The following is a 22,500-nucleotide window of genomic DNA, read 5'->3' as shown; positions in this document are numbered from 1 at the left end:
ATATGCTCTCTAAACATATACATAAAGACCAGGTGAGCTTTGTGCCTACCAGACACGTTGGGGATAACACAATAAGCACCATTGATCATACAGATCCACTTAACAGGACCAGCCCTTATCCTAAGTTTAGATGCTCAGAAAGCCTTCGACAGGTTCAGTTGGCCTTATATGTTTGCCACCCTTCCATGTTATGGATTTACTGGTCCATTTATTGAAGCCATTCATGCCCTATATTCCCATCCCTCTTCTCGAGTGCACTTGTCCTATTCTGTCGCCATCATTCCCCCTAAGCAACGGTACCAGACAGGGTTGCCCCTTGTCTCCCCTGCTCTTCATCTTATTTAGAACCATTAGCCAAGGCTATTCGTTCGCATTTGGACATTAGGAGGGTCTTTTTGCGACAGACAGTGTATAAACTGTCCCTTTTTGCGGACGATATCCTTTTGACGCTGACTAGTCCTCATACCTCCATCCTGATCCTCCATAAACTTATTGACAACCTTTGGCTTGCTTTCGGGCTACAAGACCAACACAGCCAACACAGAAGCCCTACCCATAAATATCCCCTTCCCACTTATTACCACTTTACAGAAGAATTTCCCTTACCACTGGTGCCCTCTCTCTCTCAAATACTTGGGAGTAGATTAGCCGCCTCTTACTCTACTCTTTATCAAGCAAACTACCCCTCCCTATTTAAGGAGATTATTCATCTCCTGCAGCAATAGGATTATTATCCCTTGTCACTCTTAGGGAGGATTAATGTTCTTAACCACTTGCCTACTGGGCACTTAAACCCCCTTTCTGCCCAGGCCAATTTTCTGCTTTAAAAGACGATTGCGCGGTCATGTACATTTTTTTTCAAACAAATAGAGCTTTCTTTTGGTGGTCTTTAATCACTACTTGGGTTTTTATTTTTTACTGAACATACAAAAAAAGACAAAAATTTGAAAAAAATAAAAAACTGTTTTAATAGTTTGTTATAAAATTTTGCAAACAGTTCATTTTTCACCTTCATTGATGTGCACTGATAGACACTGATGCGCTGAACTGATGGGCACTGATATGCTGCACTGATGGACACTGATAAGGTGGCACTTATGGGTACTGATAAGGTGGCACTGATAAGGCGGCACTGATGGGTGGCACTAGTGGGCAGCACTGAAGGGCACTGATAGGTGGCACTAAAGGGCACTAATAGGTGGCACAAATAGGTGGTTCTGATAGGTGGCACTCATGGTCACTGATGGGCATGGATAGATGCACTGATAGGCACTGGTAGGTGACACTGATAGGCAGCACTGATGATGGGGCACTGATTGGTATTGATAGGTGGCACTGGTGGGTACTGGTAGGTGGCACTAGTGGGCACATATGAGGCAGCAGTGGCTCTTCCCCCTCGGGACCAATGTCCCTCTGACAGCAGCCGGTGATCAGCTTTTTTTTTCTCCCTACGCTGTCAGTGTAAGGGGAAAAAAAAGCAGATTACCCGCTCGGTTTACATCACATGATCAGATGTCATTGGCTGACAGCTGTTCATGTGGCAAGGGGTTGGGATCGGCCCCTTACTCCAATCTGTGATCAGCCGAGTCTCATTGACTCGCTAATCACAGAGCGAGCTGTGCGTGCCCTGCAGGGAGTGCGCAGGCAGCTCATGCATGGGAGGACATAAATGGACACCCTCCCGGCAATTTAGGCTTGCCCTGTAGCCATCTTTCGGCTTTAGCGCAGGCATGAAGAGGTGAAGATGTCGATACTTCCAAAGCTTCTATACTATTTTGAGACCATTCCAGTCAATATCCCGATAATACAGCTTAAACACCTTCAGAGATCCTTTCCAAAATGTATTTGGCATAACAAGTCTCACTGCATTGCGAGCTCTGTAGCATTTGCCCCTCAATCCCGAGGAGGGCTGGGTGCACTCGTTTTGCCTCCAGCTGTGATATTTACCCTCTCTATATGGAAAAAATGTTCTCAAAAGTTCTCTCTCTCTTCTCCATGCCTACCTCATCTGAACGTGCTATTCAATCCTGATATTCCAGACAGTCTATCCTATAGCCGGATGTTCCCCTGGTCGCAAGCAGGTATTTTCTAGCTCTGCAATATGGTACACCCTCTAACCCGCAAATTGCTATTGTTTGCTGGACTCCAAAATAAGTTCCAGGTCCCAAAACAACTTTAGTTTGCCTTTCTTCAAATTAAAGTGATTTTTAAGCCACTACTATAAAATATTCTAATCCCCTCTGTATTATAACACTAAGTGCTCCTGTGCCTGCCTTATAGAAAAAATATGCGATGTGTACCTATATGAGAGCGTCTCCCGGTGATCAGCTGATCCCTCTGCTCTCTTCTCTGCCCGGGTGACTCTTCCAATTGGCGGGCTCGAGCCCTGCAGCTGACGTCAGCCGGGGAGGAAGGGAAGAGAAGAGAGAGAGAGAGCCGAGCGGTCACGTGATCGCTGGGAGCCGCTGTGATATAGGTACAGATTGCATATTTGTTTTATAACACAGGCACAGGAGCACTTAGTGTAATATTACAGAGGGGATTAAATTATTTTATAATAAATATGAGAACAGCAAGAGTTGAGGGGTAGGTGCTGACACAGCAGACCAGCAGGGAGGGGAGGGAGGGAGGAGGACAGAAGAGGACACAGGATACAGAGAGCAGGGCTGCGGATGATGGAGGCACGTACACTGGTGACAGTGTCAGGGCTTAGCAGCCATGATATACCGTGGTCAGTGTACAGAGGGGAGGGTATCATTTGGCAGGATCAGCCAGGTTTTTTGGGTGTTACAGCGGGCCAAATGACACAGCACAAGCACTGTGCTATTTATAACATGCTTTAAAGAAAAAGTATCTGTTTTATTTTTTTAGGGTAACAAACGCTTTAAGCATTTTTTTTTCTAAATCCCCCATCCCTGACTTTAGATAAACCTACCGCATTTGAAATTCTTTGCTCCCAAGGTCTATACCAACCTGGCCTTATTTCATCCATTTAAAAATTCTTTATGAAGCCACTCCACTTACTGAAACTTGCAATACTTATATGCAGAAATGGGCCCAAATCCTTCAAAGACCCCTCTCTCTCCCACAATGGCAGAAAATATGGGACCCAGTCTCTAAGGTTTCAAGATGTGTGGAGCAGAGAGAGACAGCTTACACAATCCTTTTTTGATACAGAACCCCAGAAGTTCTCCACAGCTAAGATTATTCAGTCTCTCTGCTTTGTTGGAGATGTAATGGGGACAGAGGCACACATTATCACATTGTTTGGGATTGTCCTGTGATCCAACCTTTTTGGGTCTCTGTACAGTCTCTCCTTCAGAACCTCTTTGGGACTGACTTCCCCCTAGACCCAATTGATTTTTTGTTGGGTCTCCACACTCCTGGCATCTCCAAATACGCCAAAAGATTGGTTGCATTTATCTTATTATCTGCAAAGAGGGTTATACCTCTTTGCTGGTTGTCTCCTAAGCCTGTTACAAACCATAGCCCAGATATACAGAATGGAATGCTTGATGGCAGTTGTACATGATTCTTTACCCCAATTTTCAAAATTCTGGGATTTATGGGATGATTCTCAGCTTAAATTGGAATCAGCCTCTCAATCCTCTGATTAATTTTCCTCTTTAACCCTTACTGTTTTTGCTTATCTATACGCATGTGTTATATCCCTCTATACCCTTGTGTGTTCCTACCCCCCCTCTTTTTTTTTAACTACATTTCAATTCTCTTAAGAGTAATTTTCATATGGCCTAATCATTGAGCGACAATAACTTTATGCTATTTTTTCCTCACATATACTGAACTTGCTCTTTGTTGGCCTTTTCCCCATTTTTAAATCTCTTAACTATTCTCGTGTCTTTTTGTACTTAATTTTTTCATTACTCATACTCTAAATATCTGATATTGTTATATACTTACATCATACTTTTGTAATATGTAACCCGGTTATATTTTACTTCTCTGTATTACCTTTGTAAAATTCAATAAATAAACAATTACAAAAAAAAAAAAAAAACATAGGATGGACTTGACAAAGTTTGGTTATCTGGGTTGGTGTGTTTGCCTTCAAAAGGGAATCTGAGCTGTACTAAGGCTGGCTGCACACCTTTGCATACACAGTGCCTTGTAGCACGACGTGCTACAAAGCACTGTATATCTGCATTGCAGGGAATGTAATCCTAATGCATAAAAGCAGTATGAAGCATTGCAAATGCATTTCAGTGCACCCAAACACATATATGTGAATGCACATTTGTAGCAGTGAAAGTGTACTTTTTGGTTAGTATTATTAGGGGGGCTCCACTGCCAATAATACAAAACACACAAACATTGCATTTCTGAATTACCATACACTCTGTAGATGCATTGGGTTGCAATTAAACATGAATTGCAGTGCACATATACAGAGCATTGTCGTACATGGCAGTAATGCCATTGTTATCATATTGTGGTGTGAACAAGTACTCAGGGCACATTGACACATGTTGCAACAATGCATAGTACATGTGTTTTGAAGGCATTACCATTTACTTCTAAAAGGTACCCAAGCATGCAAACACACTCAAAACAAAAGAACCTGACCCTTAACACTTTGCAATGCATTCAATTGAAACATATATGTAGCCTTGTAGTGCACTCCAAAAAAATAAGTCATGCACATTTTTTTGATCAGTGGATGCATGTTGGTGGCTCATTAAAAATGAATGAGACATGTTGTTGGTGTGTCATTAGGGTATTGATTCTGTATCTGTACAATACCAACTGTGTATCTGTGAACATATTTCTGGTATGCCAGTACAATACTGTTTATGTTTCTGATTACAAGTGTCTGTTGTGCCAGTACAGTACTGATAGTGTTTCTGATGTGTCAATATGGTATCTTTGCAGGCACGTAATTTTTTCTAGGTAAGATTATAAACATTACATAGTTATAATATTGTAAGTCTTGGAAAATTGGTTTTGGTTTTGTATGCTATATGTGTTTTGGGGGGGTAGCTAGGAAGAAGAAAAAAGTATAAATCCAGCCCTAAGCATGTGCTTACACTTCCCTGTCTGGTTTATTTTTCTCTTAATTCAGCTATGAAGCAATGCAGCACACTGAAACCTTCCCCTGCACTGCAAGTGAGCCATGGTAGTTGCCATATTTTTATATTACCAAGTTCCTTTTAACATCTGACAATGTACAATCACCAGACCTATTATCTTGCAACTTTCAAATCCACATTTATTTTTATCCTCTTTGTTATCAAAGACTATAGTATAATGGGTGTGACTAAAGTCATGCATAATGAGTTTAGAAGCCTACAGTATGCTTATGAATGATAAAAAAAAAGAACCACAGTCATCATAAATATCACCACAAAATGTATATTTACTTCTGGAATACTGATACTCTTCTGATTCTGGTTTGTGAGTGTGTAATACATTTGGCTGTGTGACCTCTGGCTAGCTAGACCTAAACCAGCCTAATATGTTACAGAACTATATGTTCCCCTCATCAGAAAAAATAAAAATAAAAAAAATAGATAAAATATTGATAAAAAGAATAGAATAGATAAAAAGGTAAAATATGATTACCTGTAATCCTGGATCACCTTTTAGGCCTGGTAAACCAGGTGAACCCGGTAGCCCTGATTCACCCTAAGAAAAAAAAAAAAAAGAAAACAACAAGTTGAATATGTTTACAGTATTGGACTATGAATATGAAGAAGCCTTGTCTGGTTTCTCAGCCACTGGTTCATCCTGATAAAACAAATTTACTTGATTAATGTGTATTTGAAACCTTTTTTGACTATACCTGTAGATCATTTTTCAGTAAAAGATAAAGCAGGTAATGGTTGGAAAATCACTTAATAGGGTCAAAGACCTCAAAAAAAAAAAAAAAAACTGGTGGGGGTTTATCCATTCTGTAATCTATCCAAAACTAAAAATATGTTTTGGCCTTAGATATATATACGTACACTCAATACGTATACTTTGAATGGTGTTGTACTGATGATTGCTGTACTTTTCCACTTCCTCCCTTTTAACACCACTTCCTCACGTTTCACCTTTAACCACTTTAGCCCCGGAAGATTTTGCTGCTCAATGACCAGGCCACTTTTTTTAACTTGGCACTGCGCGCATTTAACTGACAATTGCGCGGTCAAGCAATGCTGTAGCCAAACTAAATGTACGTCCTTTTTTTTCCACAAACAGAGCTTCCTTTTGGTGGTATTTGATCACCTCTGTGCTTTTTATTTTTTGTGATATTAATAAAAAAATAGCGAAAATGTTGTGAAAAATTGACATTTTCTTCTTTGACTGTTAAAAAAATACCCAATATATTCAATTTTTGTCATATATTTAGGCCAGAATGTGTTTAGCTACATGTCTTTGACAAAAAAATTCTCAATGAGTGTATTTTTATCCACTTTAAGACCAGAAGATTTTACCCCCTTCCTGACCAGGCATATTTTGCGATTCAGCACTGCGTTATTTAATGGACAATTGCGCGGTCGCGCGACACTGTACCCAAATGAAATTTACGTCCTTTTTTTCCCCACAAATAGAGCTTTCTTTTGGCGTTATTTGATCACCTGTGCAATTTTTAATTTTTGAAAAAAAGAGCGACAATTTTGAAAAAAAAAAAAAACATATTTTTTAAATTCTGATATATAACATTCCCAGAAAAAAAAAGCTGCCGGTCACACACGCTGGCTCTCCAGCTAACGAGAGGGGGCAGGAGCTCGCCCCCTACAGCCTCCTGAGCGAGCGACGTAGTATTACGTCACTTTGCCCAGGAGCAACTGCCTGTCGCAGTACAACTGCGGAGGGTGGCTTTAAAGTGGTTAACAACACTGGCAAACACCAGAGTGTTGTATGAAAATATCCAACTTTATAAAGTCTTCTGCATCTTCTTCAGTCACAGGCTGGGGGCAGGGACATGACAAAATTTGGTGTCAAGCCAAACATTTTTTTTTAGGGTAGCGAAGAGTTGAAAACCCTATCAGTTTATTTTTTGTGGAAATTTACCTTCATTTCCTGTTCTGCAAACATACCAGAAAAATCTGTCTAACATGAGTGGAATTCTCATCTTAGAGAGTTGTCACAGGTTCAGATACCCCGTTAGAAGATTTCACTTCACTTCTTGCTGTTGTGATGAATCCAAATGTCTGTATTTCCCCTTACATTGTGTCCCAGTGACAATGGTCGCCAGGACAAATAGAGGGGTGAAACTCTCCAGTGGGAACAGTGTTAAAGACTTGACAGAGGGGTGTATTTACTAAAGCTGGAGAGTGCAAAATCAGGCTCACTTCTGCATAGATACCAATTTAGCTTCCAGGTTTTATTTCCAAAGCTTAGTTGAATAAGCTGAGCTCAGAAGCTGATTGGTTTCTATACAAAAGTGAGCCTGCTTTTGCACTCTCCAGCATTAGTAAATAAACCTCAGAGTGTTTAATTCTTTTTTTTCCCTACCCAAAACTAAAATAAAACAATAGCCTTTACATACACTTTAAATGCAGGACAGAGCCCTCTTTGTTTAACAGAAGCTGATCGCTGTACCAGCTTCTGATAATCGTCCTGCTGGAAAACCAGCAGTCCATCAGCTGATGCAGCATTGATCAGTGTATTCTTATAGGGGGGAGAAGCCCCTGATGTCAGAATACAATAGTGCAGGGGGATCCCTGCATTTTCATCACTTGTGTGGATGCAGAAATCTGTAGGGCTCGTTTTTATTTATGGTTTTATTTTTTGGTACAACCTGCTGGTTAACAAAAAAAACTCAAAGTGTATACATGAACACCTAGCTTTAGAATTAATTTTTCATTCTATGGAGCAGATTCCAAAATTCAATACATTATGTGATGTATTTACAAATATTAGGAGAAAAAATATAACAGTACTAGAGCATTGACTAATACATTTAAAATTAAATCTGTTGAATGCCTGGCAAAATCACAATGTTATGGAGCAAATTTAAACCATGTAGCTACTCTCCTAAATTCAAAAAAACTTGTGCTGCCATTGCTGAGTAAACAGTGGAAAACTCCAGTTTTGGTGGTTTTTATTTAAAATGTCCATTCTGTAGTAGAAATGAGTAAACTTATTTACTTATGCCTCGTACACACGCAATGATTGTTGGCCGTGAATTTTCGGCCAACGTCCGATCGGCCGATTTTCGGCTTGTTAGTATGATGCTTCCGACAACCGACTGCGACTTTTCGGCCGAACAAAATCTGGTGTGCAGGCTATAAAATTTTTGTTGGCCGTCAACAGAACGGCCGATTTTCCATCAGTCAGTACAGATTTTGGCAGACAAAAATCAGATGAGCAAGACTGGGCATGCTCAGAGAAGGAAAAACACACGGAAAGTAAACCAGCACATGACATCACTTCTGCAGTTGGTTGTTGTTGGCCAAGAAAAATTGTGTGCAGTCTAGAGCACATTTCAAACAACACAACAACACTGGACAAAAGACGGCCGATCGGTCGGCCGATAATCGTTGCGTGTGTACGAGGCTTTAGGCTGAGATTTGACACAAACAGAACAGAATCGAAAAAGACTGTATATCTGAAATTATTGGTCAATAGTACACTACTGAGGATTTAAGGATCAGAGTAAACTGTCAGTAAAGCAAATTATTCTACTTGCTTGTTAATGGCCCTTTTTTCAGAATGATAAAAAAAGTTAATAAAAGTAGTGGATACTGTGCCTAGGATGTGGGATTGATGGAATGTATCAGGTGGTCTGCTAGCAAAGCAGAATTTTTAAAATATTTGCTCATCTTTGCTCTGTAGCAGAAATATGTATGAATTTGCAGCTTGTCAATGCTGCTCTGTGCTTGGACACTGCAGAGACAGAATAAAAACAAATGTATCCAGAGTGGATTTAGCAAGCTGAATACACCGACAGACTTGGCAAAAACATATCCTTTATTTATTAAATCACCTTATGTCTACGTGGTCTTGTTTTTTAACATATTCCCCTTAAAAATGGAAACGGTGGCAATACTTTGTACCAACATATACCTGTGTAATCATATGCATATATATCATAGTCCATACCTTATTTGGGAAGCAGTAGCATTTATTTTCAGGTGGCAAATCTGTGTTTTGTTGGGAATACACCTTGGCAACTGATGGGGAGACAGGAGGCTCTTGGTCTCCCTGGGTATTGCACTAAAAAAAAAAAAATAATAATAAAAAATAAAACAATTGGTCAAACCTATCATTGTACTGTATTGTATTGTACATAAAGGATATTATTTACAAGCATCATAATAAAAATATGTACAATAAAATGTAACTGATCAATCTGATGAAAGTGATAATAAGGGAAAGAAGTTGTGTTTGATGAGGTTAAAAGGTTACAGCTTTGTATATACTTAGCTAGTTATTAACCTCTTCCCGCCCATCCGGCTTCCTTTTAAAGAGTTCTGAATGTGCCTCACATTTGTCTTATGCATCTCTGAGGAAACTTAAGAAATTGCTAGTTTTAATGCACCTGATAGACATTTGAAGGATCTTACATAAAGACATGCGGAACTTTCCTCCATATGACTCGTATTTGCACCTGGATTATTTTTTTTATTTCGGAGCTTCCACTTGTTAAAACATACAGACATCGGCCCAATGGTTGTATCACATCATGACCCTGTTCTGTTTAACAGCATTGTGGGAAAATGTTCCCTACTCAGTTGCATCTGAAGAAAAGATAAAAGTTTAATTCAAAGCCTACAGCATATCCAAGAAGTACAGAGAGACTTAAGAGAATAGTTTGCTACTAATGACTGCCCACATTGTCACCCTTGCTTCTGTGGGAGGCATACAAATGTCTGATTAGGGGCACTATTATTAGGTTGGGGGCTTGAGATAAAAAAAGGAGAGGCAGGCCAAGATAAATTCACTGGTGGACCAAATTAGGGCACTGGAAGTGTTACACAAATAATACCTTGTAGCCCAAGCCTTGATTGGCCTGAAGATCCTGAGGGGGAAATTACTATCTCTGCTGATGTCAAATGTGAAGTCTAAATTACTTTATATCAGGATGGTTTACTAGGAATTCAGCAGCAAAATCGGGCTGATCTTTGGTGAAAGCACTGCGGGGGGACAGTCCCCTGTCTTATATACCATGCATTCTCTCGTCTTGGGTGAACAAGCTGTACAAATCTTTAGATATTGCAAATTGTTTCTGTGACTTTTACAGTAAACTGTAATATCTGACAAATGGGTAGGGTCAACCCTCTCCTGTCGACTGAAAGACTAAGAGTGGGGCTTTCCTTGCCCAGTCTTGTATGCCAAAGTTATCTACTGAGGTAAAGGATGCTTTGAAATTCCCCATTACAGGAGAGGAAATGTTTGTAGCCCTGAAAGAGATGAAGCCAGAATGCTCATCCTGACCAGATAGGTTTTCTCTTCTGTACTATTGTCGTTTTCATTTTTTTGCCTCACGTTTTTTTCAAGCACATGATTCCCTCCTAAAAGATGCAGCCTTTCCTAGGGATTTCCCTGCATGCACATACAGTATGTGCTATCCACCAATATCTCTACTAAATGTAGATTTAAAAATCTTTACAAAAGTTTTAGTGAATCATTTATTACCTCACCTACCACATCTTATCCACAGAAGCATAGTGGGTTTTATGCCTTCGAGAGAAGCCAAGGACAATACTACTAGGGTTCTGAATCTTCTCCACCTGACCCGCTCAGAGACATCCCAACTGAACAGTACACTTAAATATATTGGTCTTGGGGAGAAAATGTGTAGGTGGTTCGAGGCGCTGTACTCCCAACAGTCAGCAGCCTTCAAGGTCAGTGAGGCTCTTTCCCTCTACTTCACACTAAGCAACATTATGGGGCAGGGGTATCCCCTCTCCCCTTTAATTTTTTTCCTTACATTAGAAGCCTTTTTATGTTGCATAAGAGTGGATCCTGATATTAAGGGTCTGAAAGGCAGTAGAGATACATACAAGGTTGTGGATTAGGCTGATGATGACCTGCTGTTTTTTACTACACAACCTGAAGCCACAATACTCCATTCTCTTACATGAACTTCAGCATTATGCAACACTTTTGAACTACATAATTAATGTGTCGGAATCTATAAAAATAAAATGTCCCTCAATCCAGACTTAATGCTATTCAAGTGAAGTTTTTGTTTATATGGTAAGCTGCCGAAATCAGGTACTTGGTGGTTTATATTACACTACCCATAACAGGTTTGTTAAGGAAAATGCCTCACCCTTGTTGGCAGTGATTTATTCAGACCTAAAATTAACATCTTAAAATTGATCATTCTCCCTATGGGATCAGGAGGATTTCTTACTGTCTCTTATCTCTGCCCAAGATTTGGGGAGGCATGGGGTTACCTTACCCCTTTAAATACCACCACACAATCTACATGAGTAAAGTGGGTCTGGAGCAGGAAATGGCCACACTTCCACTGCAATCTCTACCATGGCAATACTCTCAGCATCCCCCCACAGTAAAACTCCATCTATTATTAGGTAAAGCTCTCAAACTGCTTTCCAAATCAGGTTGTATTCTGCCCTCCTCCTCTGGCCCATCCAATTTCTCCCCCATTATAGGCTCAAGGGGCTTTCCGTCTAGTGTTTCTGACCTGGACTTCAGGCCATTTCTCACCATGAACCAATTCCAGCTCAAAAACTTTCTGTCTGTAGGTGGCTGAAAATGTATCACAGAAATACAATTGATGATAACCTCTCTACTACCACATTAGCAAACTCTCCAAATCAAACATTTATTTTCCTCTATCAATCCTCATACTCTTAACATTAAGCCGTGCTCCTCTTGAGAATTACTGTGCTGATTTCTCCCTATTACTGCAAGCTCTGTTTCCTCTAACCCCCATCTCAAGTCCTGGTGAAGGATATGTTCTGCCCTTTTTGAGTAAATAGGAGTCTGATCTCAGCCTTGCTTTAAAGGATAAACAAATGGATCATGTTTCTTTTTTGTTGTACACCACTCAACTATTTCAAGCAGATTTCATGAAGCTGGGTATAAATTATTGACTAAGTGGTATTGGGAGCCTTCTCTTTGAAGCAAAAAGTTCCCTGCCACCTCACTGCTGTGTTGGAGGTGTCAACAGAGATGTGGGACTCCACATTTGTCGGCATTGCATGTTAATATGTCAGTTCTGGAGGAAAGTCCAGAGAGTAGTATTTGAACTTGGGAACCAACCTGTGGCATTCTTGTTACATTTTTCCCCAATATCCCAATGCCACGACAAAAAATCTCTTCTAGTTCACTTAGGAAACTAAGTATAGGTGTGGAAATGGACTAAATCTTCTTTGATGGGTCAATGTTTCTCTGTAGTTATTGACATTTAATTGATAGAGGAACTCAATGCAGCTATGAGGCAGAAAGGGGAACAGCATAAGAAAACATGTTTTAACTGGAATGCTTTCTCATTCTCCCAGAATTACAATTCTATCCTTGCCCGTCAGTTGCCATGTTTTGTGCCACGCTCATTCTTTTTGGTGGTATTGAATGTGATAATTACATAAAACTTATATATATATATATATATATATATATATATATATATATATATATATATATATATATATATTATAACTCTCCAGTTTTAGTAAATCAACTATTATGAGCAGCATGCAGGCTTTAAAGTTGGGTGTTGGGTGGCACAACCATAATACACTTACTGAAATACACAGAAATGTTTTGCACATCCTTGGGTTATATCAAGGAAAGAAGGATGTGTACATATTATTATGCAGGATTTATATTTGCAAGGGAGACAGTACAATTACAATATATATATACAATATATATATATATATATATACAGTATATGATTGTGTGGGGAAGAGTTGATGTAGAGTGTAAAATTTTAGTTGTTAGGCAGTGGCAGGATAGGCTTCCCTAGACAGATAATTTAAAGGTGAACAGAGTAGGAGGCAACTGAATAGATTTGGGCAGGGAGCTCCAGAGGATGGGAGATGCACTGGAGAGGTCTTAGAGGCAAACATATGAGAAGGTGATGAGGGAGCTAGAGGTTAGGAGGTTTTGGGAGCAGCAAAGACAGTTCAGATGATATTTAGAGACAAGTCTGGTGATGTAGCTTGCACAGAATTGTGAATGGCTTTATATTTTGTTGTCACTGATAGTTTTAATATTGATTTTAAAGTTAGGGGAGGGAGAGCTGGGAAAAATAAATAATATGAGCTCACTTTTTGAAAGATTGAGCTTTTGGAAATGGTGTGACGGCCATACTGTGATGTCACTTAGCAAATTAGTGATGCTTGAGAAGACTTAAGGATTGCAGAGAGATAGATTTGGAGGTGCAGAGAGATAGATTTGGATGTTAGCAGCATAAACATGATATTGGAGGGATGGAAGAAACTGAAAGTCATCAAATGACCAAGAGAGGAGGTGCAGTTTGAGGATATAGTGGGACAATAACAGAGCCTTGGGGGACTCTGACGGAAGAGGAAGAGGGAACTAAATTTCTAATGTTTAAATAAAATGACCCACAGGTTACATTCAGTGCAGAAAATTCCCTTAAAGCAACTATAAGCTGGAACTCTGATCTGGAAATATTACCTTTTTAACCAAGAACACATTTCTCTTAAACTGAGTTTTAAATACAGTATACAATTGTCTATTTTATTGTTAGGTCATGCAACAACAAACATCTTAAATGTATCTAATAATTTGATATTTTAGTGTATAAAAGTGAATCAAACTGAGGGCTATAAGAATACCTTGAGGAGATATTAACTAAGATGGCACAGAGGTGCGATAACCCCCCCTTTTAGATACCATAGCTACCCTTGCTCAGAGAGCAAGTTTACTGCCCTGTGAGATTGCCTAACCATTGCACACCCAGATTGACCCAACTACGCTATTGTTTGTTGCATGCTTGCTGCTTATCTAGACCTTTACCCAAATCTGACTACTCTCTTGACTGACACCTGATTTGACCCCTGCCTGGACTAGTGTTTTAGTCCTGAGGCGCATTACCTGGTGACAGTTGAAGTGAGGTAAAGTGGGATCACTGGGGTCTCCAGCCTATCTTCACCTTTTAGGAGGACTGTTGAAAACTAGCTGTTGCTTAGACTCTCTGCCTCAGATGAGCCCATATCACCCGCCAGGGGCACCATAACATAAGCCAAAAGGGCATTTATAAGGTTTGGTACTGATGGCGGAACAAAAGACCTGGTATGCACTCAGAATTCCAATGAATCCCAAAAAAGTCTGGCCTCTGTGCAGGGCACTTGAATTTCTACACTTGAGAAACCAAAGGGCATAGTTCTGCTGCAAACAGGAAAGGGTGTTTCTCACTAAACAGGAAGTGCAGTTGTCTATAATGTCAAAGCATATAAAAAAAGTGTTTTAACTTTAGGCAGTAGAGTTGGGCGAAAAGTTCGGCCCCTTTGGCGAACACCCAAATTCGCTGGGAGCTCAGCAGGATGTTTACACTGCACAGGGCATTCTAAGCCCAATCAAGGCACAATGAATAGCTGGTTGTTAAGGAGTTACCTGGGAAGTCAGCCATGGCATCCTTAACAACGGATGAGTCATCAGCTGTTAATGGGCTTCCCCACTGACAGCTGAATGAAAAAAAAAATATTGCCAGCAATAGAAAAATGTGAAAAAGACAAGCTGTGTGGGATTCCCCCCAATCCATTCCAGGCCCTTCGGGTCTGGTAAAGATTTTAAAGAGGACCTCACAGCAAAATAAAAAAAAATTAAAAATGGCTATGGTCTACTGTTTGACAGTTTGTAAATATACAAGGGGAGGGGCCACCTGGTGATGGCACTTGGTGGCACTGTCCCATGTTACAACACTGACCCAGCATGCACTGATCAGTGGCACACAGGGAAGTGCTCCCAGGTAACGTCACAAGGTGGCTCCATCCCTTACCTATATAAGAACTGTCAGATAGCAGAGCATGCATTAAGCGGTTAGACTTTGTTGCTGGCGGAGCTTTTTTCGGGTCCAGCCCTGGTGGCAGGCCGCATGATTGACGATGAATTTACATCTGGGCACATTGTTTTTTTATTATTAATAAAGGAATTGTCAAAAACTGTGTGTGTTTTCATTTCTTTTTGACACTTTTTTTGTTAAAAGGGTAAGGGTACCATACTCATTCACATAGGGGGGGGGGGGATTCCAGATGACAATAAGCACCCTGCCCACAGACCCCCACATCTAAGGGGGAGAGATTAAGAACATTGGGGGCAATTCTGTCCCTGAGAGAATAAGTTCAATCCTCCTATTAAGAGACTAAGTTTTTTCCAAAACCTTACTGGATATTATCAATGTAGGAAATGATAGGTGTGTTCCATTAATGGTTGTATGAGTAGGAGGACTAATAGTTTTTTTCAGATTAGGCCTTTCATTCAGTGCTCTAGTACTGGAGTTGTCTACTTGTTGCAGTGCCCATGTGGGCTTCAATATGTGGGCAGGACTAAACGCTCCCTTCAGGTTCGACAAAAACATCACTATTATCAGAAAGTGCTTTAGGCAACAAACTGTATCTAAACACTATTTACATAGTTACATAGTTAGGTTGAAAAAGGACACAATTCCATCTGGCTCAACCAATAAAAAACAAAAACTAGTAAAGAAAACCCAACCATACAATCCCATATACACAATCCTATACCCACAGTTGATCCAGTGGAAGGCGAAAAAAAAATCCCAGCAAAGCATGATCCAATTTGCTACAGCAGGGGAAAAAAATTCCTTCCTGATCCTCTGAGAGGCAATCGGATATTCCCTGGAACAACTTTACCTATATATATTAATACCCATTTATATTATGTACACCTAGGAAAGAATCCAGGCCTTTTTTAAAGCAATCTAGTGAGCTGGCCAGAACTACCTCTGGAGGGAGTCTATTCCACATTTTCACAGCTCTTACGGCGAAGAAACCTTTCCGTATTTGGAGGCGAAATCTGTTTTCCTCTAGACATAAAGAGTGCCCCCTTGTCCTCTGTGTTGACCTTAAAGTGAATAACTCAACACCAAGTTCACTATATGAACCCCTTATGTATTTATACATGTTGATCATATCCCCCCTTAATCTCCTCTTCTCAAGAGAGAATAAATTCAGTTCCTCAAATCTTTCCTCATAGCTGGGCTCCTCCATGCTTCTCATCAGTCTGGTTGCCCTTTCTCCAGTTCCCCGATATCCTTTTTAAGAACTGGTGCCCAAAACTGAACTGCATATTCCAGATGAGGTATTACTAATGATTTGTACATGGGCAAAATGATATCTCTCTCTCTCTGGAGTCCATGCCTCTGTTAACCACTTTACCACCGGAGGATTTTGCTGTCTTCCGTCCAGGCCACTTTTTGCGATTCGGCGCTGTGCGAATTCAACTGACAATTGCGCGGTCGTGTGACGCCGTACCCAAACGAAATTTACGTCCTTTTTTTCCCACAAACAGAGCTTTCTTTTGGTGGTATTTGATCACCTGTGCGATTTTTACTTTTTGCGCTATAAACAAAAAAAGAGCGTTTATTTTGAAAAAATAACAATATTTTTAACATTTTTTTATATGAAATTCCCCCCAAAAAAGATGTAAAAACCAATTTTTTTAAAAAATTTGGCCAATTTGTTTTATGCTACATATGTTTGGTAAAAAAAATCGCAATAAGCGTATTTTGATTGGTTTGCGCAAAAGTTATTGCGTTTACTAACAAAGGGAAAGATTTCTGTCATTTTTGGTGTTTTTTTTTAACGCGTAATGGCGGCGATCTGCGATTTTTTTTTGCGGGACTGCGACATTGCGGCGGACAGACCGGACCCCTGACTGACATTTTTGACACTTTTGGGGGTACCAGTGACATTACTGCAGTAATCAGTGCTATAAATATGCACTGTTACTGTAAAAATGACACTGGCAGGGAAGGGGTTAATTTTATTGGAGAGGGAGGGGTTAATGTATGCCTGGTGCTTACTGACGTGTAGGGGGGGAGGTGACTGTGTGAGTCATGGACAGATCGGATGTCCAGCTATGCTGAACAGTCCGATCTGTCACTCCCTGTCACTATGGAGATCCGCCCGCTGTGTTTACACACAGCGGGCGGATCTCCAGACTCGATCCCCGACGATCGGGTAAGAGCAGCGGCGATCGCCGCTGCTCCTCCCCTGGCCCGACTCCCGCTGTGAATGAAAACAGCGGGAGCGAGCCTCCGGCGGCGCGCAAGCGCCGCCCAGAAGGGGGAGTGTCCAATCACGTTAATACTACGTGGCTGGACGATAACGAACCACTCTGCCGCAGTAGTATTACTGTGAGCGGTTGTAGAGTGGTTAATACAAGAAAAGAAACTTTGCTTGCTTTGGAAACCACAGCTTGGCATTGCATGCTATTATTAAGCTTAGGATCTACCAGAACATCCAGATCCTTCTCCGCTATGGATTTCCCCAGTTCTACTCCCCCTAGTATGTATGATGCATGCATATTCTTAGCCCCCCAAGTGCATAACTTTACATTTATCAACATTAAACCTTGTTTGCCACATAGTTGCAGAATGAAACAGTGCATTGAGGTCAGCTTGTAAGTTAGAGACATCCTGCAAGGAAGTTATACCACTGCAAAGCTTGATGTCATCTGCAAAGACTGAAATGTCATCCGCAAAGACTGGTATACAATAAGGACCCCACAAACACCATCTTTTTGGGGATAAATAAATATTTCCTCATTGGAGGGGGAGTTCTATAGTGATGGAGATCTCTAAACTTGAGATGTCCTGGATACATAAGGTTAAACCGTATGTTCCCTTTGGGCTGAACATAGATGTGGATGTCAATGCCTTTATAGACAATTCCTGAATTTTGTTGAGTAGCAAATTCAGATTATCGTGTGCATATTTTAGATCATGTTGTAATTTTAGATTAGGTTCTGGATAATTTGTGAACTTGATTTGAGTCTCAGTTTATAGTCCTCTGAATTTAGATTATATTAACCACTTAAGCCCCGGAGGATTTGGCTGCTCAAAGACCAGGCCCTATTTTGAGATTCGGCACTGTGTGATTTTAACGGACAATTGCATGGTCGTGCAATGCTGTACCCAAATGAAATTGACGTCCTTTTTTCCCACTAACAGAGCTTTCTTTTGGTGGTATTTGATCCCCTGTGCGATTTTTATTTTTTGCGCTATAAACAAAAAATGAGTGACAATTTTGAAAAAATTATATTTTTCACATTTTTTTATATGAAATTCTCAAAAAAAAAGTAAAAATCAAAATTTAACAATTTAGGCTGATTTGTTTTTTTGCTACATATTTTTGGTAAAAAAAAAATCGCAATAAGCATTTTTGGATTGGTTTGCGCAAAAGTTATTTTGTTTACTAACTATGGGAAAGATTTATGTAACTTTTATTGTTTTTTTTTTAACTAGTCATGGCGACGATCTGCGATTTTTTTTGCGGGACTGCGACATTGTGGCGGACAGATTGGACCCCTGACTGACATTTTTGACACTTTTGAGAGTGCCAGTGACATTACTACAGTAATCAGTGCTATAAATATGCACAGTTACTTTAAAAATGACACTGGCACGGAAGGGGCTAACTTTATTGGTGATCAGTGGGTTAAATGTATCCCTAGGAGTGTGATTCTAAATGTGGGGGGGGGGGCGTGGCTTTTGATGTAACCACAGAGACATACGATTCTACATAGCAGGATCGTATAGTCTCTGCACTTACATTAGGGAGAATGACAGCCATTTGCCTTTCTCCCTCTCCTGCGGGAGATTGCGAATGACCGGCGGACATCGGAGCCGCCGGTCCCACGCGCGGGGATCACTGTAAATGAGCGGGGGCGCGTCTCCGGCGGTGCGCGCTCGCCCCCTATAGGCTCCTGGGCGAGCTACGTAGCCCTACGTTGGTTTGCCCAGGAGCGGCTGACCGCCACAGTAAATAGTCGTGCGGCGGTCGGCAAGTGGTTAAAGTTTAATTTATTATATTTGATCTTTTCTGATAAGTACGATATATAAATATTGTTCGCATTTTGAACTAATTGGTTCAGTGCGAGTAAGTATCAATTTCAAAATAGTTTATTGGTCAAATATATTCGTTTTTTTATTAGGTTTTAAAGGGTGTGGTTTTATTATTGACTACTAGGGGTCTTCTGCATTTTGGTTTAGTGACTCCGTGTCTATATGTTAACGTATGAGAAACTTCCTGTACTCGTATTTTGGTGGCTATAGGTTAAAATTAAAGAATGTTTTAAATTTGAATTTTTGGCTATTAGTTTGGCGATTTAGGGTGCACACACCAGTAAATGATGTGTCTTTATATTCGATTTCATGGTCTATTCCTGAGAACGATTTTATTGGATCTGATCATTGAGGGCCATGCATTGATGTTAATTTGTGGTTCCCTTACTCTATGTCAATGTTTCCAATATGTTTTTCCGCCTTGATTTGAGTAGATGAGGGCCTTGTATTTTACAAGGATGTTGTGGAGATGAGGTTAATAAGGATGGGATGATTTCCCTTGTCTAAGATGGCGTAATTCGTGAGGACTGCCCAAGGCACAGACCGAGGCGCCAATGTTGTTGATTTAGTATTTAATACGGTGAATCAGCACGCCGCCCATGCCCCAGGACGACGTCAGATTGTGACAAAACGCTTCGGGTCTAGTGACGTGCTGACGTTGCCACGCTACTGTGATCCCGGAAGGATGGGTGAATGTGTACTAGTCGGCCGGCTATGCTGTTTTTATGCAGATACAAGCCACACCATTGTAAGTGCATGTCTTTTAATTAGTAATTAAAGTTTTTTAATAGTTTTACACTATAGCGAGTTCTCTATTGTATTTTTTGGGATTGTCGCTCCACAAGATACTTTAAAGTTGGACCATTTGCTGTATAGTTTGCAAGGGAGACTTATCTGTATATCGTTTATCCCTCCCTTTTTGGAGGAATAAAGCCCAGGCTGGATTTAAGCCAAAAGCATTATTGACCTCTCTTTGCAGGAGGTCCAGTAAATCCAGTAAGCAGACATTTTTTAATTGATGGAGGTCACATCGCACTCTTGGTGGTGAAGGGTGTTAATATCACATGGAAGATTCATCTGTGATACCTTTTTTGGACACTACTTTGTTGAATATTTTTGCACTTGTGTCCACTGGTGTGGAAAGACTTATTTTTTCCTTTTTCATGATTAATACTGGTTTATCGTCTTCATTGCACAAATTCTCATTGGTATGCGGTTTATGATTTTTATTTTCAATTTTATTATCTGTACAGGGCAACTCCATTTTTTGTATTGTTTGCTGTTTGTGTTTATCTTACATTTAGGTTGCTGATTTTCTAACATTTACTAAAGCGCAGTATTTTCTTATTCTACACTGAAATGCAACCTGGCGCTCAGCATCAGTGATCTGGGATAAAATGCATACACTAGACATGATCACATGTCACCGTACAATACAGCAACACTCTGTGCTGCTGTACAGGGACATGAATGAAGTGTCACTTCTGTGCACTTCAAATAAAGTGCGGGAGCTGATCGGAAGGTACAGTGGGCATGATGTCCGCCGGCACCCACCCGTCGTTTAGTACAGAGGCAGAACGGCAGTCTGTCTATGTAAACAAGGCAGATCACCATTCTGTCAGGAGGGAAGGCATAGATCCTGTGTTCCTGGAAAACAGGGAATCAATTCCAACTCTTCCCCTAGTAAAAACACCTCCCACACTGTACAAAAACACTAGCTAGGCACACAGTTAACCCTATGATCGCTCTAGATGTTTAACCCCTTCCCAGCCAGTGTCATTACTACAATGACAGAGTATTTTTTAGCACTGATCACTGTATTAGTGTTACTTGTTCCCACAAAGTGTCAGTTAGTGTCAGACTGGCCACCGCAATATCGGAACAGGCCTCGCCATGGTCGACCAAAGGAGTGCATGTGCTCAGCATCATATCCAGAGATTTTCTTTGGGAAATAGATATATGAGGGCTGCCAGCGCAATGCCAGCCCAATGAGGAATGATCCTCTTATATTTGGTATAGGTGGTGTAATTAGACTTGTGCATACCTTTTGTTCTTTGTACTGATGATAGCCAAAAAGCCCAAAACAAAAAAGCTGTAAATAATATGTTATAGGTTGCTTCTTGGCATTTGATGTAGATCAATTGTCTGAGTCATAGGTTGGTGGATTATAAGCACCAGTCCATCTCAGCCTTATGATGTATCCCAAGCATCACATGCTGCTTAATGGGTGGATGCCTTTGAATCCCCAGAGGACTGTTCACCTCTCTAGATTCCCCTAGAGTAGGTTTAGGCATGGAGTCATCCATGAAGGAGCCAATTTTTCTTTCAGAGGGCTTTGATCTGCCAGAGTATGTAGACATCAAGAAAGTAGTTCAGTTCATGCTGTCCAAGGATTATAGAAATTAGAAGGTTTTTGGATGTTCCTTGTGAAAGAAAGTCTGCAAGGAGTCTTTCAGATCCAGAAAAAGGAAATTTTGACTTTTTGGATTATCTGAGATGGAGGGTCTTCAATGTTGTGTTGGTTGGGGAAGGCATTCAGAAAGACTTGCTTTTCATAGTTGTGACGACAAACATTTGGAATGGATGAGGATAATTTGTGGTAAAAATGTAATTACTCTATGTGCCAGCAGAGGATTTTTCTTTTTTTAAATTTGTTTAATTTTTTTTAAAGGGTTTTGCTCAAATGAGAGATGTGTGCAAAGTTCAACATGCGTTTGGCATATGGACTGGTAAGAAGAATCAATTTGTGCACTATAAGGAAGACTGCTGCCCTCCAGCTAGGTTCAAGATCAATGGAGACAGATAATGTGATGGCATAGGTATTTTCTGGAAGGATTTCAAGAAATATGGTCATAGGAAAAGGAATGCCAGGAAGTGTGGATATCATTTAATCAACATAGAAACTAGTACCAATAGTTTAGCAATGTCTGATATGTTACTAGAGTTATTATAGGTGATAATAAAACAAAAACCCTGAAATGGCTGTATGCTTGGAATAAATAACACTATAATATTAGGCTTGTTTGCACTATACACCAGCATTCTGGAAGTAAATCTGGCTGATATGATGAAAAAAATGAGTTGCATGGCTCCATTCACTATCCTAAAATGTGAAATAATCCTCCTATTTTTAGGGTGTATACTGGAATGAGACATGTGAATACTTTCTGTTCTAAAAATACTTTACTGTGCTTGCAAATTTTGTAAGAATTACACTAGGAATGTATCTAAATTACGGTATTTGACTGTTACCAAGGTAACTGAGCAAAGAGAGGCTTAGGGTTCCTCAGGTATGACAGACTCAGCTGCAAATTGTTTTACTGTTGACGGTCTCACTACCCAGTAGAGGTAGTGAGACAGTCAACAGTAAATGACTTGAAACTTGCTTGGGACAAACATAGATCTACTCAATAAAGTTTATAAAGACTACTCTGTCTATTTCTGCCGTCACATTGCAAAGTTTCCAATTCAAACTTTCAGACCGTCACTACAAAGTAACACCAGACACTTTTCTTTTA

At 40.3% G+C, this 22,500-nt stretch overlaps 1 protein-coding gene across 1 annotated transcript in view; it reads right to left on the bottom strand.

Annotated features, from left to right (window-relative positions):
- Positions 1-22,500, bottom strand: part of COL19A1 (collagen type XIX alpha 1 chain) — a 1,241,599-nt gene that overhangs the window by 927,470 nt on the left and 291,629 nt on the right. Inside the window, exons 8-9 of the mRNA XM_082249430.1 lie at positions 9,052-9,165; positions 5,581-5,643 (exon numbers count right to left, since the gene is read on the bottom strand). Coding sequence (XP_082105556.1) covers positions 5,581-5,643; positions 9,052-9,165 — 177 coding nt within the window. The remainder of the gene's footprint in view (positions 1-5,580; positions 5,644-9,051; positions 9,166-22,500) is intronic.

The sequence above is a fragment of the Pelophylax lessonae genome (genome assembly GCF_965119305.1).
Source record: "Pelophylax lessonae genome assembly, chromosome: 3".
Classification (NCBI taxonomy): Eukaryota; Metazoa; Chordata; class Amphibia; order Anura; family Ranidae; genus Pelophylax; species Pelophylax lessonae.
The sequence above is the reverse complement of the archived record's forward strand: the minus strand, read 5'-3'. Positions and strand labels throughout refer to the sequence as shown.